General features: G+C 44.7%; 1 protein-coding gene across 1 annotated transcript in view; it reads right to left on the bottom strand.

The window, feature by feature from the left end:
• LOC138645307 (dynein axonemal assembly factor 8-like) overlaps window positions 1–19,550 on the bottom strand; it is a 53,502-nt gene continuing 33,952 nt past the window's right edge. The window contains exons 15-19 of the mRNA XM_069734503.1: window positions 17,052–17,148; window positions 8,759–8,970; window positions 8,597–8,682; window positions 3,168–3,231; window positions 1–2,923 (exon numbers count right to left, since the gene is read on the bottom strand). Of these exons, the coding sequence (XP_069590604.1) occupies window positions 2,846–2,923; window positions 3,168–3,231; window positions 8,597–8,682; window positions 8,759–8,970; window positions 17,052–17,148 (537 nt within the window). The 3' untranslated portion in view covers window positions 1–2,845. The remainder of the gene's footprint in view (window positions 2,924–3,167; window positions 3,232–8,596; window positions 8,683–8,758; window positions 8,971–17,051; window positions 17,149–19,550) is intronic.

Raw genomic sequence — 19,550 nt, 5'->3', positions numbered from 1 at the left:
TGACATCACAAGAACAAGTTTATTAACTATAATAAACATAATTATAACCTTTCATATTAAGTCCTCCTTGCCGGTCACAGATGATGATTTGTTACAGTGTGTCGGCATAGACGAGCCTCTCTGAGCTAAACTCAGCAACTCAAATTTCCTCCTTCCTAAGCCTTCCTTCCTCTCCTCATTCCTTTCTTTCTGCCTTCCCTTTCTTATTTCCTCTCTCCTTCCCTTTCTTAAAGGGAACCTGTCCATAGGATCGATCCTCCTGAGCTGTCTATATGGACATGTAGGTCATAGAACGATGAATAAAATGATATCCTCACATCCGCGATCTGATGTCTTATTGCGGAGAAATCCACATTTTTCTTAAATTCGAGGGATCTCTTAAGATCTATGGGCGGGACGTAGATCTCCCCGATTGCATTTCTTTGTGCACAACAGTTGGGTCACTTCTTTTAAAAACTTTACGTCTTTTGTAACATATGAATCGATTAAAAGATGAATAATACTAAACATGCGCGCAGCGAGACGGATCGCAATGCCTATGTTCATTCTTTTTTTACGCGTTTCGAGCGCTTTTTCAGGAGCTCGACCCACCTGAATAAGTCGTCGTGTCGTCGTCCCCCGAGACGGTTTCCGTTCACTGGTAACAAGCAGAGAACTAGAGTAATTTTAGAAAGTTTCGGAACTTTTCAAAACTTTAAAAATACGGAATCGCCATCGTGTATCTAAGCCCCCCGATCTGTGAGGGAGCGATAAAAAAAACCTAAAAGTACGTGGCTTAGTCTTATCCCATCCGCAACTGGTATAGAAAAATCAAGGGTTAATAGAAGACACCTCAACAGGGTCTTTTATGGCTTTTATCTTTGTAAACCCTCAAAAATGAATAACCCTGAGGAGCAGCCTGGCTCTATATATCTATATATGTAAAGTGTTCTTTGGCAATAATGGACGCTCAATCTTACATCCTCCAATCCGTGGTCTCCAGCTGTGGCAAAACTCCAACTCCCAATATAGGTTTCCGACCATTAATCTGGAGCCTACAAATTCTATACATGACACTTCTGGAAACAGAAGACGTCTCGTCGTGTCATATTCATTCCATACACGCTGACTTAAAGGAATTGTCCATAAAAAGAAGTCTATTTTTTTTTTTCTTCTAGAAATGGCGCCACTCTTGTCCACAGGCCGCGTCTGGTATTGCAGTTTTCACTTGAACGGCAGTAAGCTGCAATATCAGACATGGCCTGTAGAGAAGAGTGGCGCTGTTCTTGGAAGCAGTAAACCTCTTTTCTTCTAATGTTGGGCAACCCTTTAGCTTTAGGATGAACAGGTAGCAAAGATATTGGGATATTCAGTCAAAGCAACTCAACTTTGTTCCAATTTGTGGTCCTCTCCCCTGACTGATACTGAGGTCTCCTGGTCTCACACCAGGGGGTCACCGAGGGGCCCCAGGATAGATTGCCGGGTGACCTCTTCTCACTATGGCGCTCAGAACGCACTTTTGACTTTGGGAATCGGCTTTTCTCGCCCGTCTGCTTATGGTCTTAGTGACGTCTCCCACGGAACCTTCATTAATCGCTTCCCTGGATTAGATTTAGTTAAAGGTACATCTCCCTTTTATATAAAGGGTGTGTATAATTTTGCAAACAATTGTTTTTATTTTTATTTCTCCAATTCATCTAAAATAATAATAAAAAAAAAAGGCAACGTTTCAATTAGACTTACATTAAATTCTCCTACCGTTTTGTGTGTGCAGCTCCCACGCAGACCTATGTGTCACTATGATTACAGGCATACATCAGTAGGGCAGTAAGAATTAGGGGGGGTCAGATGGAAAACGAGTATCACTGCATGAATTGGAGAAATGGTGGAAAGGGAATATTTCTGCAGGGTCAGACTACACAGAGCGTGTTTGTAGTCTGTTACCATGGAGACACATAGCTCTGCAGAAGAGCAGTGAACACAAAACGACAGGATACACTGAGGTCCTCTGGTGCAGAAAATTCGATGTCAGTTCATTCGTTGCTGCAGATCTTCAATTTATGCCTCCCTGCTGCCCATGGAAACACTGGACGTGCGCAGATACAGTAGGCAGAATTGTGGAAGCGGAGCCAGAGATCACGGTGCCCAATGTTTTTTATGCCACATCCATGGCCAGCAGGATTCGGGGTCGTCAACAATCTTCTATTCCAGAACACCACATTAAATGGGGTCATCCCCTGAAATCTCTTACTATTTTGTGTATACAGCCCCTGTGCAGACCTATGTGTCTCCATGGTTACAGACTACACACAAACCCTGTGTAGTCTGATCCTGCCTCTTCTCCCTTAATTCTTGCTATCGCGCATTTAGAAGGGTAGCAAGAATTAGGGCATCGATGGAAGGGAGTGAGATGCAGGACCAGACTACAGACTGCTTGTTTGTAGTCTGTAACCATGGAGACACATCAGTCTGAATAGGAACTGTAGGCACAAAACAGTAAGAAAATTTAATGAAAGATTGATTTCAAATTTACATCTTTTTCTTTTCTTTAGATGCACTGGAGTAATAAAAAAAAGCAATGGTACCTAGGAAGTAGTTGTAGCCTTCGTCAGGAAATTTAGGTCTCCGCGATACTTAGAGGCCAAATCAGAAGGGTCAATAAATAACTAAGGATGAGTCGCTGACTTGTTCTCCTATGATGCTGGCAGCGGAAACTACAACTCCCAGCATGCCAGACTGCTTTAGTGAGACTATCAGAAGATCTTGATAGTTTTATGGGTAAAGTTTTATCGGATTGCCACCCACAAGGCTTTCATGGCGACATTGAGGCCTGATGAAGGACGTCGGGAAACTGCACCTCTTCTTCTCAGGAGGCTTGAGGCACAATTCGGTGAATGCTGTCAGGGGTCAGTGAATCAAAAAAGCAGTTGATCATCCCGACGGCCTAAAGGGAAGAAAATGCGAAGATGCAAGGCGTGAGGATGGGACGGAGGAAATAATGGAGGACACAATCTGGCATCTGCACAACCTCCGCTTATCTCACAAGTCCCAAAGGCCCAAGGAAGGATGTAATTCACTTCTGCTAAATGAAATCAATGATAGAAATGCAATTTTCCACCACCTTCCCGGCATCTGGTTTATGTACGTCGCGTATGTGTCATCACATAATGAGACAACGCTGGACCTACCTGCCGCTGGCTCTGAGGGCTCAAGATGAAGGCCGTACTCTTCTGGTCTTTCTGCAAGTTGTGGCTGCGAAAAGGAAGATATAAAAGCAGAAATAGTAACTATAAAAGAGCTTCAACGCGCCAAAGCAAAATCGTACTAACCTACTGTATGTTACATATAAGGCCGGGTCCTAAGGAGTAGGAATCCATTTCTAAGGGTTTCCTAGAAATACCCACTAATTAAATAAACATCAACATAACCCCACGTCTAATTATACATGGTTCTGCATATGAACTAATGTGAAGGAGGCCTTTAGTTGCTTAGATGTGATCTTGGGTTCCTTTATGACTTTGCAGGCTATTTATTATACACCTTGCTCTTAGAGTGATCTTTGTCGCTTGACCACTCCTGGGGAGAGTAATAAAGGTCTTGAATTTCCCCTATTTGTACACAATTTGTCGGACTGTGGATCGGAGGAATCCAAACTCTATAGAGATGGTTTTGTAACCTTTTCCAGCTTAACTTTTCTTCTGAGATCCTCAGAAATCTCCACACAAACGTGTTGTGATCTTCAGACTTTGATAGATTCATGTTCTTCAAAACAAACCAGGCCGCCCACTCACCTAATTGTCATCTCATTGATTGAAACACCAGACTAGGATTTCACACACAAATTATCTTGTAATCCTAACAGTTCACACACTTTTGCTACTCACAGACAGGTGAGATCATTTTCCACAATAAAAAAAATGACAGTCTCAAATTTGTTTGATTTGGTTCTCTTTATCTACTTGTAGAACATGTGTGAACAAGTTTTAGATCAAATCACCACTTTAAGTATCTATTCTAATGGGTGTCACGATTCTAAAAATTGTCTTAGAAGGTAGGTGTCTTTTCTAAAAGGTTTCCTAAAAGGTAGGTGTCTATTGTAAAGGGTTTCCTAAAAGGTAGATGTCTATCCTAAAGGATGTCCTAGAAGGTAAGTGTTTATTCTAAAGGGTGCCCTAGAAGGTGCCTATCCTGAAAGTTGTCCTAGAAGGTAGGTGTACTAAAAGGATGTCCTAAAAGGTGTCTATTCTAAAGGATGTCCTAGAAGGTAAGTGACTATTCTAAAGGATGCCTTAGAAGATAGGTGTCTATTGTAAAGGGTTTCCTAAACGGTAGATGTCTATTCTAAAGGATGTCCTAGAAGATAGGTGTCTATTCTAAAGGATGTCCTAGAAGGTAAGTGTCTATTCTAAAGGGTGTCCTAGAAAGCAAGTGTCTATTGTAAAGGGTGTCCTAGAAGGTAGGTGTCTATCCTGAAAGTTGTCCTAGAAGGTAGGTGTCTTAAAAGGATGTCCTAAAAGGTGTCTATTCTAAAGGATGTCCTAGAAGGTAAGTGTTTATTCTAAAGGATTTCCTAGAAGCCAGGTGTCTATTCTAAAGGATGTTCTAGAAACTAGCTGTCTGTTCTAAAAGGTGTCCTAGAAGGTAGGTGTCTATTCTAAAGGATTATCGCAGAAGGTAGGTGTCTATTCTAAAGGATTATCGCAGAAGGTAGGTGTCTATTCTAAAGGATTATCGCAAAGGTAGGTGTCTATTCTAAAGGATTATCGCAAAGGTAGGTGTCTATTCTAAAGGATTATCGCAGAAGGTAGGTGTCTATTCTAAAGGATTATTGCAGAAGGTAGGTGTCTATTCTAAAGGATTATTGCAGAAGGTAGGTGTCTATCATAAAGGGTTTCTATTAGTGATGAGCGAGTATACTCGTTGCTCGGGTTTTCCAGAGCACGCTCGGGTGATCTCCGAGTATTTGTGACTGCTCAGAGATTTAGTTTCCTCACCTCAGCTGAATCATTTACAGCTACTAGCCAGCTTGATTACATGTGGGGATTCCCTAGCAACAAGGCAAACCCCACATGTACTCAGGCTGGCTAGTAGCTGTAAATGATTCAGCTGCTGCTATGAAAACTAAATCTCCGAGCAGTCACAAATACTCGGAGACCACCCGAGCGTGCTCAGGAAAACCCGAGCAACGAGTATACTCGCTCATCACTAGTTTCTATTCTAAAGGATGTTCTAGAATTGTTGTTTTATGAAATGTGTGCAAGGAAAGCATCTATTATAACGGATATCCTATAAGTCTACATTCTAAAGACTGCCCTAGAAGGTAAAAGGTGTCCTTAAACTGGTGTCCTTTCTCATGGGTGTGCCATCAGGCAGTGTCATAGAAGGCCGGTGTACTTTTATAATGGGTGTCCTTGAAGAAAGGTGTAAATCCTAAAGGTGTCCTAGAAGGGAGCAGCAATAGAAGGTAAGCATCCTACATGGTGCTTCCCTCTGATTACAAGGGATAGACAATTTCGGATTGGTGTCCCACAAGGTAACTGTCCTTCACAACTAGTGCCATTTCCAGCAGGTATCCAACCAATATCTTTTTGAAGAAGTCTAGAGAACTGAACACAACTTTCCAAAAAGGAGTCAACTCAATAGGTGACAACCTAGTTCTAGTGGATTTGGTCGGGACTTGTGACTTGACCCTCGGATCTCGCTGTAGTGCTTTCGATTTAGGTCATTACAGGACACGTCCACCTATACTTTACAATAAAAAACGCCAAACCCTGCCATGGTCCAGGTTGAGGTTTTGACCAAATCTGAAGTAGCAAGCAAAAATAATCACGCTCCAAACGACCTCAAAATAACTCGCTGAAGAAGCGATTTCCATGGAGGTAACCGGAACAACTGCACCGCCAAGTAAAATCCCTTTGCTCTGGTTTTGCATGATTTCAATAGACTGCTTTAAACTCCGTCTGGCCTAGTTTTCTTGTGCAGCTGGCTATAACTCGTGGTTCTGAGGAGAGCGGTGCTGGAACATCAGAGATAAGAGAAGCTGGGGAGGAGGCATCTCAGACGCTCCTGTCACCCCCTTCTCCTTCCGACAGAGAAGAAATCAACACTGCTCCCTGCTGGGACTTACAGTCTCTTGTCACACAGCCTGCTCGGAAAAAGAAGTCTATACACTCCTGGGGCACATATACACGTGTGTGCGGTTTTACATACACGTGGGTTCACTCTGGGGGACAAAAATGATCCCTGGCTCCATATTACTGTTCCAAGGACCTCTACATATAAAATAAATGTCTTCTTGGAAGGAGACCCCAAAAAGCACTGACATGTAAGATGGAGGCCATACAGGTCTAAAAGAGTGGCCCAAAACTCAAGTGAAGGCCAAGACTCCATCACACAGAGCTAAGACTTGAGAACTGGCTTCTCTGCTGAGAGGGTGGGCACTAGACCTCTGGATCGACCTAGTTGAGGTACCTGAATATTAAAGTCCTGGATTTTAGGACTGCCAGAGACATCAAAAAGACCCATAAGAACATCAACCATCTCCACAGACATCTGCTTAGAGTCTTGGTGGCCTTCTAAGGCAGTGATTCTCAACTCCAGTCCTCAAGACCCACCAACAGGTCAAGTTTTCAGGATACCCTTAGTATTGAACAGGTGATAATTTCATCACCTGCTCAAGCATTAATTCCATCACCTATGCAATACTAAGGAAATCCTGAAAACATGACCTGTTGGTGGGTCTTGAGCACTGGAGTTGAGAAACACTGTTCTAAGGAGACATCTTGCCCAAGAGGCCTACTGCTCGAGATGGCTGGCACAGACGGCACACAGGCAGTTATTAAAGATCAGTCTACAAACCCAAAGCTGGCCCGAAGGAGTCTCACTCGTGAAGGTTTATGGTAGGAAAGTTGGGTAGAAAAGACCCCTCATACACACGTATGGTTGGCCGATGTTGTATGTGTTCTCGGTTGGAAGAGAAGTGTTGCCAGACAGCTCTTTTGGTGGCTTATCACTCTTGAGAACAAAATGGATTGGACATGTTGAAATCTATCAGCCTGATCCTTTTTGCTCAGGACATTTGCCATCGTTGGTTTTGACGAAATGTTAAGTGTGGTTATAAGCCTCAGCGGTTTGAAAGAAAAGTCTTTCAGAGGCTCCCCATGGAGAACATATGAACCTTCCCCCTGATCCGCAAGTGTGTGGGGGAGATGGGAGACATGGAGGTTGGTCATAAGAACGTTAGGCCAACAGAGATCTAAAGTGTATGGGCCCCTCAAGACGCAGCATCTCCGTGTCTGAGTGATATCTTCATGAATTGGATGGCTTGGAGAGCAGGAAGGAGAAGACTGGCAGAGGCAGAGCTGACGGGTGGGTGCTCTTGGTGGAACGTGAAGGTGCCCTCATCTCGGTGTCTGTATGGGCAGCTCCGTGGCATCTTCTAAGTCATGGAAATCCTGACACGCCATCTAATCTGTGACATAACAAAAGCCTTCTATAAACGGATTTTCCAGAGGCGTAATCCATCAGAGGAAACTGAACTGTCCAGGCCTCAATCTCCCAAATCCCCTGTCCCGTGACCCCCTTTATTGCCGTGACGCAGTTTAACTCTACACTGCCCGAATTACCGAAGGTGGCCATTAACCCTGGTCATACATGCACCCTAAAGCGGACTGTAGGAAATACCGTCATCTTATTCATCACAAGGCAAGATGGAAATGTCATCCTAGGGGGGGGGCAACAGACAAGAAAGTCCTCTACAAGCCCCCACTAGTTATAAGTGCTGATGATGAGCGTCCATTCATTGAAAAATAAAATGCCAAGCTCTATCACTACTACTCCAATCATCCTGCTGCTTGATCCGATGACCCTGACTAATAACACACGGTCAGGATGACTGCAGCCCTGGTGGAACATATTATTAAAGGGGTTGTTCATTTTAGGCAACCAATGGTGACTGGGCCATGGGGCAGTCTCTGTGGCCCTAGGTGCCCAATTCTTAGAAAGATCCTTCACATTTCCACCACTAATGTAATCGATAACAAATTCTCAATGCGGAAACCAGCAGTGGGACCACCCATGACCGGATATAAACCGGGACATAGACAACTCACACCATGTGTCCACAGGACAGGTGGGGCCTGATCACTGGAGAAGAGGTCCGCAGTGTGACCACCATGCCCATAGACGATGGATGGGGCGGTGGTCTCGCGTGCCCAATCACACAGTAAAGGACCCCTGTACTCGTGATTGGTAGGAAGTACCAGGGTGATCATACATTTATCGCCGAAATGATAAATGTTGAGTATGTGCCGGCCCATCACTGGTCGCAGATTCCTATCGAAGGGGCTCAGATTGGCATCTTCTTGTACCCTGCTGGTACCCCAGATCTGACCCCATGAATGCTCCACCTGCTTCAAAATGTATGAAGAAAAAATAAAGTCTAGGGGGCGGCGATGCCCATGGGTGTGGGCACAGGAGGATTCTTCATCTGGAGGCTCCATGTCCGAGCGGCGGGCTCTGATCGATGCGGCTGTAACAAATTATTCACTTCATTTCCTTAGCTAATTACTCTCCGGAGTTTTTTTTCTTTCCTAGACAGAAGTACACTGGCGCTTACCTGGCCATTAGCGAGTGGAAACAGGTGACGGCGTTGTCCCGCTGGGCGGCCACCAGCAGACAGGGGCCGGAGATCTCAGCCTTGAACTGCAAGAAGGGTCAGAAGTTATCTGATGGGTGGTCTAGGATGTGGCATACAAGCCGCGATTCCCGGGGAACCTACCTCCGCGGAGAGGCTGTCCCGCAGGCTATAGAGCTCCGCAACAAACGGAGCCTGGGATTGGTGGAAGGCGGCGAGCCGCGCGGCGGTGATGAGGAACGCTCTGCGGCTCAGCTGCTCTAGCACGTGGATGTACGCCTGTGAGGAGCCACGTAGCGCCCGAGACGGGAACAGCAGGCAGGTGGTCTGGCACAAGGCGCCAGCGAGCGGCGTCCCTGCAATACAAAACACATGGCAGCGGCTCTCACCCGTCTGGCGGTGCGCGGCAGATACAAACACTTAATGCAGGCGTGTAATAATCTAATTGTGCTAATTGTGCCGCGTCTTCCTCCGCGTAATGGGATTTGTGACAATGAGCCGGTGTCACTCCACCCGTCAGTCACATGTAATTTATCGTGTGATTACGGCGCCGCTCCCTGATTATTATATGTTAAATATTGACATGACGATATAATTATTATGTAGAAATATAACACGATGTGTGCGCCGCCGCCGCGGGAACAATAGCAGAAACATCGCATCCTGGTGACACATCCATTGTGCCGGAATTTGGGTTCTTCACACAAGGCGACATCTCATCAGTAATAACAATATCACCGCTACAAGGAATGTAGCAGAGCCCGGAGCGTGCACTGCTGCGCCGCCATGTCTGGGGGTCGGCTGCAGGGAAATCGGGGTTATACCATGGCCGGCTACAGTGGTGGAGGTCATCAGTGCAGTTCTGGAGCCCAGAAACCCACCGACAACAAGAACCAGCGCCGACTCCATCTGAGATCGCTGTATGATATACAAGTCTGTGATCCCTGCAGAGCGCACCGCGTGCGACAACTCGGCAGCTCGTGATCACTGCACCATGTGCCACTCCATGGTCACAATGCAGTAACATGGTGTCACTGCACCAACCTGTAACCTTATCTTACTGCACCAACCTGTAACCTTAGCACACTGCACCAACCTGTAACCTTATCTTACTGCACCAACCTGTAACCTTAACCTACTGCACCAACCTGTAACCTTAGCACACTGCACCAACCTGTAACCTTATCTTACTGCACCAACCTGTAACCTTAACCTACTGCACCAACCTGTAACCTTATCTTACTGCACCAACCTGTAACCTTAGCACACTGCACCAACCTGTAACCTTAGCACACTGCACCAACCTGTAACCTTAGCACACTGCACCAACCTGTAACCTTAGCACACTGCACCAACCTGTAACCTTAGCACACTGCACCAACCTGTAACCTTAACCTACTGCACCAACCTGTAACCTTAGCACACTGCACCAACCTGTAACCTTAGCACACTGCACCAACCTCTAACCTTAACCTACTGCACCAACCTGTAACCTTATCTTACTGCACCAACCTGTAACCTTATCTTACTGCACCAACCTGTAACCTTAACCTACTGCACCAACCTGTAACCTTAGCACACTGCACCAACCTGTAACCTTATCTTACTGCACCAACCTGTAACCTTATCTTACTGCACCAACCTGTAACCTTATCTTACTGCACCAACCTGTAACCTTATCTTACTGCACCAACCTGTAACCTTAACCTACTGCACCAACCTGTAACCTTAGCACACTGCACCAACCTGTAACCTTAGCACACTGCACCAACCTGTAACCTTAGCACACTGCACCAACCTGTAACCTTAACCTACTGCACCAACCTGTAACCTTAGCACACTGCACCAACCTGTAACCTTAGCACACTGCACCAACCTCTAACCTTAACCTACTGCACCAACCTGTAACCTTATCTTACTGCACCAACCTGTAACCTTATCTTACTGCACCAACCTGTAACCTTATCTTACTGCACCAACCTGTAACCTTATCTTACTGCACCAACCTGTAACCTTAACCTACTGCACCAACCTGTAACCTTAACCTACTGCACCAACCTGTAACTTTAGCACACTGCACCAACCTGTAACCTTAGCATACTGCACCAACCTGTAACCTTAGCATACTGCACCAACCTGTAACCTTAGCACACTGCACCAACCTGTAACCTTAACCTACTGCCCCTACCTGTAACCTTATCTTACTGCACCAACCTGTAACCTTATCTTACTGCACCAACCTGTAACCTTATCTTACTGCACCAACCTGTAACCTTATCTTACTGCACCAACCTGTAACCTTATCTTACTGCCCCTACCTGTAACCTTATCTTACTACACCAACCTGTAACCTTAACCTACTGCACCAACCTGTAACCTTAACCTATTGCACCAACCTGTAACCTTATGTTACTGCACCAATCTGTAACCTTAGCACACTGCACCAACCTGTAACCTTAGCATACTGCACCAACCTGTAACCTTAGCACACTGCACCAACCTGTAACCTTAACCTACTGCACCAACCTGTAACCTTAGCACACTGCACCAACCTGTAACCTTAGCACACTGCACCAACCTCTAACCTTAACCTACTGCACCAACCTGTAACCTTATCTTACTGCACCAACCTGTAACCTTATCTTACTGCACCAACCTGTAACCTTATCTTACTGCACCAACCTGTAACCTTAACCTACTGCACCAACCTGTAACCTTAGCACACTGCACCAACCTGTAACCTTATCTTACTGCACCAACCTGTAACCTTATCTTACTGCACCAACCTGTAACCTTAACCTACTGCACCAACCTGTAACCTTAGCACACTGCACCAACCTGTAACCTTAGCACACTGCACCAACCTGTAACCTTAGCACACTGCACCAACCTGTAACCTTAACCTACTGCACCAACCTGTAACCTTAGCACACTGCACCAACCTGTAACCTTAGCACACTGCACCAACCTCTAACCTTAACCTACTGCACCAACCTGTAACCTTATCTTACTGCACCAACCTGTAACCTTAACCTACTGCACCAACCTGTAACCTTAACCTACTGCACCAACCTGTAACCTTAGCACACTGCACCAACCTGTAACCTTAGCATACTGCACCAACCTGTAACCTTAGCATACTGCACCAACCTGTAACCTTAGCATACTGCACCAACCTGTAACCTTAGCACACTGCACCAACCTGTAACCTTATCTTACTGCACCAACCTGTAACCTTATCTTACTGCACCAACCTGTAACCTTATCTTACTGCACCAACCTGTAACCTTATCTTACTGCACCAACCTGTAACCTTATCTTACTGCACCAACCTGTAACCTTATCTTACTGCCCCTACCTGTAACCTTATCTTACTACACCAACCTGTAACCTTATCTTACTGCCCCTACCTGTAACCTTATCTTACTACACCAACCTGTAACCTTAACCTACTGCACCAACCTGTAACCTTAACCTACTGCACCAACCTGTAACCTTATGTTACTGCACCAATCTGTAACCTTAGCACACTGCACCAACCTGTAACCTTAGCATACTGCACCAACCTGTAACCTTAACTTACTGCACCAACCTGTAACCTTAGCACACTGCACCAACCTGTAACCTTAACTTACTGCACCAACCTGTAACCTTAGCACAGTGCACCAACCTGTAACCTTAATTTACTGCACCAACCTGTAACCTTAACTTACTGCACCAACCTGTAACCTTAGCACACTGCACCAATCTGTAACCTTAGCACACTGCACCAACCTGTAACCTTAACTTACTGCACCAACCTGTAACCTTAAGTAACTGCACCAACCTGTAACCTTAACCTACTGCACCAACCTGTAACCTTAGCATACTGCACCAACCTGTAACCTTATCTTACTACACCAACCTGTAACCTTAAGTACCTGCACCAACCTGTAACCTTAACCTACTGCACCAACCTGTAACCTTAGCACAGTGCACCAACCTGTAACCTTAATTTACTGCACCAACCTGTAACCTTAACTTACTGCACCAACCTGTAACCTTATGTAACCTTAACTTACTGCACCAACCTGTAACCTTAGCATACTGCACCAACCTGTAACCTTAACCTACTGCACCAACCTGTAACCTTAGCACACTGCACCAACCTGTAACCTTATCTTACTGCACCAACCTGTAACCTTATCTTACTGCATCAACCTGTAACCTTATCTTACTGCACCAACCTGTAACCTTAACCTACTGCACCAACCTGTAACCTTAGCACACTGCACCAACCTGTAACCTTAGCACACTGCACCAACCTGTAACCTTAGCACATTGCACCAACCTGTAACCTTAACCTACTGCACCAACCTGTAACCTTAGCACACTGCACCAACCTGTAACCTTAGCACACTGCACCAACCTCTAACCTTAACCTACTGCACCAACCAGTAACCTTATCTTACTGCACCAACCTGTAACCTTATCTTACTGCACCAACCTGTAACCTTATCTTACTGCACCAACCTGTAACCTTATCTTACTGCACCAACCTGTAACCTTAACCTACTGCACCAACCTGTAACCTTAACCTACTGCACCAACCTGTAACCTTAGCACACTGCACCAACCTGTAACCTTAGCATACTGCACCAACCTGTAACCTTAGCATACTGCACCAACCTGTAACCTTAGCACACTGCACCAACCTGTAACCTTATCTTACTGCACCAACCTGTAACCTTATCTTACTGCACCAACCTGTAACCTTATCTTACTGCACCAACCTGTAACCTTATCTTACTGCCCCTACCTGTAACCTTATCTTACTGCCCCTACCTGTAACCTTATCTTACTACACCAACCTGTAACCTTATCTTACTGCCCCTACCTGTAACCTTATCTTACTACACCAACCTGTAACCTTAACCTACTGCACCAACCTGTAACCTTAACCTACTGCACCAACCTGTAACCTTATGTCACTGCACCAACCTGTAACCTTAGCATACTGCACCAACCTGTAACCTTAGCACACTGCACCAACCTGTAACCTTAACTTACTGCACCAACCTGTAACCTTAGCACACTGCACCAACCTGTAACCTTAACTTACTGCACCAACCTGTAACCTTAGCACAGTGCACCAACCTGTAACCTTAATTTACTGCACCAACCTGTAACCTTAACTTACTGCACCAACCTGTAACCTTAGCACACTGCACCAATCTGTAACCTTAGCACACTGCACCAACCTGTAACCTTAACTTACTGCACCAACCTGTAACCTTAAGTAACTGCACCAACCTGTAACCTTAACCTACTGCACCAACCTGTAACCTTAGCATACTGCACCAACCTGTAACCTTATCTTACTACACCAACCTGTAACCTTAAGTACCTGCACCAACCTGTAACCTTAACCTACTGCACCAACCTGTAACCTTAGCACAGTGCACCAACCTGTAACCTTAATTTACTGCACCAACCTGTAACCTTAACTTACTGCACCAACCTGTAACCTTAACTTACTGCACCAACCTGTAACCTTATGTAACCTTAACTTACTGCACCAACCTGTAACCTTAGCACACTGCACCAACCTGTAACCTTAGCATACTGCACCAACCTGTAACCTTAACTTACTGCACCAACCTGTAACCTTAGCACGCTGCACCAACCTGTAACCTTAAGTAACTGCACCAACCTGTAACCTTAACCTACTGCACCAACCTGTAACCTTAGCATACTGCACCAACCTGTAACCTTATCTTACTGCACCAACCTGTAACCTTAAGTAACTGCACCAACCTGTAACCTTAACCTACTGCACCAACCTGTAACCTTAGCTTACTAAACCAACTTGTAACCGTAGCATAAAGCATCTTGCAACCATAACACACTGCGCAATCCTGTACTATCTTGCACACTGTACCAGCCAACGGCACTTTGCACACTGCCCTATCCGTTACCACCTTGCACATTGCATAGTCTAACACCTTGAACACTGCACCAGCCTGTGTCACCTTGTGCACTGCACCTCCTTGCATATTGCACCATCCTGTACAATACTGAACACTGCACCATCCCCTACCACCTTGAGAATTGCAAAGTTTGCATCACCTTGCAGACTGCACCAGCCTCCTCCATCCCATTGTCTTCATCCACCATTTGTCATGTTTTGACAGATCTTTTCAGCAAAGAATCTCAATGAATAGAAACTCCGGGGACTTCACAGCGGCACATGGTGATAAAGACATCACAAGTTATCATTCCAGAAGGTTCGGCTCCTCAGTGCGAAGGATCTCACTAGGCCAGGTCCACATCTCTGCCCAAAAGCAGACTTTCCATTGTGGAGAACACAACACAATTCTGCTCATCCGCTCGGCAGGCGGAAACTATTTAACTTTAAACTGAAGTCGTTTCCGCCAGCTGAGCCCGGCTCTGGGTCCGGAAAGGGTTAACCTGATGCCTGGTCCTGATGCAGTGGGATACTGGCGGCCCGTGCTGGGCAGCTGTGCTCCTGTGCAGAGACGCTGACACCCGCGTGCGTCATTAGCCGAGCACACGTGTCGCTCTGTATGTGACTTGCATTTTCCATATGCTTAAACCATTAAGCTGCAAGCACTTGTCACCGCACCGCCGCCGGGCCTTACCATTAACCCCGTGTGGCCGAGCCCCACACACATCTGTCAGACGGAACATGTAAAGGTGAAGTGAATAACATGGCTATCTGCTGACAATGGCGACTGTAAGGAGCGGGCTACAGATGCCACCAAAGTTATTAATTATTAGCAAAATGTACAAAATACTGCTGCTGGTAACAAACCAATAAAACCAGAATAAAGTAAATGGCGCAAACACTAATAGAACTAATAGACCAAGTGCTTTATCCAAATTCACCATAAAATGACACTTTTCCTGACTACAGACATCTGAGAATTATTTACCCTTTTCATGACAAGGATCTTTACTACTTAGTACAGCCCTTCTGGCTGTTATAACCTGCTGCCTCTCTGAATGTTATAACCTGCTGCAGAAGCATAGCCAGACACCAGCTAATGGCGGTGTTCCTGTGAGATCTTAGCCTATTTCTCATGGGCTATTGCCTCCAGGTCTGTTACTATATGGCAGGTCTTGTGGGGTGTTCCCGGTATACGGCCGGTCTTGTGGGGTGTTCCCGGTATAGGGCGGGTCTTGTGGGGTGTTCCCGGTATACAGGTCTTGTGGGGTGTTCCCTGTATACGGCACGTCTTGTGGGGGGTTCCCGGTATACGGCACGTCTTGTGGGGTGTTCCCGGTATACGGCGGGTCTTGTGGGGTGTTCCCGGTATACGGCGGGTCTTGTGGGGTGTTCCCGGTATAGGGCGGGTCTTGTGGGGTGTTCCCTGTATACGGCAGGTCTTGTGGGGTGTTCCCGGTATACGGCAGGTCTTGTGGGGTGTTCCCGGTATACGGCAGGTCTTGTGGGGTGTTCCCGGTATACGGCAGGTCTTGTGGGGTGTTCCCGGTATACGACAGGTCTTGTGGGGTGTTCCCGGTATACGGCAGGTCTTGTGGGGTGTTCCCGGTATACGGCAGGTCTTGTGGGGTGTTCCCGGTATACGGCAGGTCTTGTGGGGTGTTCCCGGTATACGGCAGGTCTTGGGGGTGTTCCCGGTATATGGCAGGTCTTGTGGGGTGTTCCCTGTATACGGCAGGTCTTGGGGGGTGTTCCCTGTATAGGGCAGGTCTTGGGGGGTGTTCCCGGTATAGGGCGGGTCTTGTGGGGTGTTCCCGGTATACGGCAGGTCTTGGGGGGTGTTCCCGGTATAGGGCGGGTCTTGGGGGGTGTTCCCGGTATAGGGCGGGTCTTGTGGGGTGTTCCCTGTATACTGCAGGTCTTGGGGGGTGTTCCCTGTGTCCGGCAGGTCTTGGGGGGTGTTCCCGGTATACGGCGGGTCTTGTGGGGTGTTCCCGGTATAGGGCGGGTCTTGTGGGGTGTTCTCGGTATACGGCAGGTCTTGTGGGGTGTTCTCGGTATACGGCAGGTCTTGTGGGGTGTTCTCGGTATACGGCAGGTCTTGTGGGGTGTTCTCGGTATACGGCAGGTCTTGTGGGGTGTTCTCGGTATACGGCAGGTCTTGGGGGGTGTTCCCGGTATACGGCAGGTCCTGTGGGGTGTTCCCGGTATACGGCAGGTCTTGTGGGCTGTTTCCGGTATACGGCAGGTCTTGTGGGGTGTTCCCAGTATAGGGCAGGTCTTGTGGGGTGTTCCCTGTATACGGCAGGTCTTGTGGGGTGTTCCCGGTATACGGCAGGTCTTGTGGGGCGATATTGATATACATTATTATGCCTTTAGGTGAAGTCACTATGTTGATTACCCGTAATTAGTTATAATTAGTATGGGCGCCGCTTCTCATACAGCCCTAGGAACTTTCTATCTTTCTAGGACATGATTGCGCCCGGTTACCTGCACTCGGTGACAGTCCGCCATTGCAATCCTGATTCTTCACAGTTTGTCTTTGCATTCGGCTGTTAAATATGACGTCCTGCGCCATTCTGGGGATCTGAAGAGGCAAAAGGTGAAGGTGACATAGTAAATTATAATCAGAAGTGATGGCAGATTGCTAGGACACCCCATCGCTTCGTACTGCTGGGGGTACAACTGCCGGGACCCCCACAATCCAGTGTCCTATGGCATATCCTACCGATAAAATGGGAATAATCCTTCAAAATGTTTTTTTTCTATAGATTTCCAGCAATGCAGCACAATCCCAAGTGCTCATCCTGATCCTCCAGGTTCATGGGCGAGAACTACAGCATTGCTACCACTAACATTGAGAGCCCGGTACTAATATCGTTCTTTTGTACCTTGTTACGACCCCTGAGACCTCTGTAATGGCTTCAATTAAGGGAAGCAATGAACATCTGCCACCTGTGCAGAAGACAACTACCCACAACAAGGCTGAACAGAATATTAAAGGGGTCCCTGCTATTTTGGGGGGTATTGTTACTGGAAGTCTTGTAAGGTGGCGTGATTAATAACGTCGTGACTCTTTGATATCAATGTGCCGCATTTTCTGATGCAGTTCAGTCCCTTTGTAATAAGCCACTTGTACATGAAAAAACGAGCCTGAGGACGTGTCGCAGCAGCGACGGAAGCCAAGGCGGCAGATCAGACCTTACCCTGGGGGTGCCGAAAAACTGGGTCTGTTACAAAGGAAGCTGGATGCACAAAGACCCACTCTCCCGACAATAAACTGCCTGCCACAAAGTCAGCTCAGTCACACAACGTGACAAAAAAAGACCAAAAGATAATAATATAGCATAGTAATAAAGCAACAGTCATAGCAAAGAGCCAGAAATATAATATATAGTAATAAAACAGTAAGAGCAACAGTCTATGATATAATATATGATATAGTACTAAAAAGTATAGCAAAAAGCCTAAAATACAATATACAACATAGTACTAAAAACCACCCACAACAAAAGGCCTAAAATATAATGACATAATAAAACAGTCATACCAAAAGTCTAATAAAAAAAAAGAATAGCAAAAAAAATAATATACTAAATAATAATAAAATAATAAAAGAGTAAATCGCAAAACACAAAAATATATAATATATAATGAAACAGTCATAGCAAAAGTCTAAGATATAATAAATAATCCATTAATAAAAAGGATATCAAAAAGCCTAAAATACAATAAATACGGTAATATAGTAGTAAAAAACAGCCATTGAAAAAGCCTAAGATATAACTTATAATATAGTAATAAAAACAGAAATGGCAAAAGGCCTGAAATATAAAATATAGTAATAAAACAGTCATAACAAAAGGTCTAATAAAAAGGGTAGCAAAAAGCCTAAAATAAAAAGACTAATATAATAGAAAATAATAATAATAATAATAATAATACAATAATACAAACAGTCAAAGCAAAAGTCTAAGATATGCTATATAATATAGTAATAAAAAAGGATAGCAAAAAGCATAAAACACTTAATATAATAAAGTGTAATAATAATAACAAAATAATAAAAACAGTAATAGCAAAAGTATAAAATATTATATATATAATATAGTAATAAAAAGGATAGCAAAAAGCCTAAAATAAAATGCTTAATATAATAGTAATTACAATAATACAGTAATATAAACAGTTATAGCACAAGCCTAAAATATAATATAAAATAGTAAAAAAAAAAGTAATAGAAAAGCCTAAAATATACGAATATAACATAGTATTAAAAAGTTAGCAAAAGCCTAATATAATAATAATAAATAAGAATAATAATAAAGTTATGAAAACCGTAATAGCAAAAGCCTAAAATTATTATTATTATTATTTATTGTTATAGCGCCATTTATTCCATGGCGCTTTACATGTGAGGAGGGGTATACATAATGAAAACAAGTACAATAATCTTAAACAATACAAGTCATAACTGGTACAGGAGGAATGAATAATAATATAACATAGTAATAAAAAAGTAGTAGCAAAAAGCCTAAAATATAATATAATACAGTAATAAAAAAAATCAGTCATAAAAAAAAGCCTAAAATAATTATATTTTTATTTACAGTAAAAATTATACTTCCATTACAGTTATTAGAATTATATATTTTATTTACAGAACTATAAACAGTCACCAAAAAGTCTAAAATATAATATAGTAATGATAATAAAATGATACACAGTGATGAATAGTAATGGGGCGTCACATCTTATAAAGTGATGACATATTGCTATTGCTTATGATCGATGGGGGTCTGACCTTTGGGACCCCCACCCAGTCCTAGAGGTCAGGGCATAATCCTCGGCGCCCCTTTGTGCTTCTATTCTAGGTGAGCAGGACCAGAACGAGACAATACGGTCCATAAGGGAAGGACGGGCTGACATTTTCGGTGGCCTGTATTCTGCCTTTTGAGCTTTAAAAGACTTAAAGGGGATGTGCCATTA

The sequence above is a fragment of the Ranitomeya imitator genome, chromosome 7 (genome assembly GCF_032444005.1).
Source record: "Ranitomeya imitator isolate aRanImi1 chromosome 7, aRanImi1.pri, whole genome shotgun sequence".
In the NCBI taxonomy this organism is placed as follows: Eukaryota; Metazoa; Chordata; class Amphibia; order Anura; family Dendrobatidae; genus Ranitomeya; species Ranitomeya imitator.
This window is presented reverse-complemented; position numbering and strand designations above follow the sequence as displayed.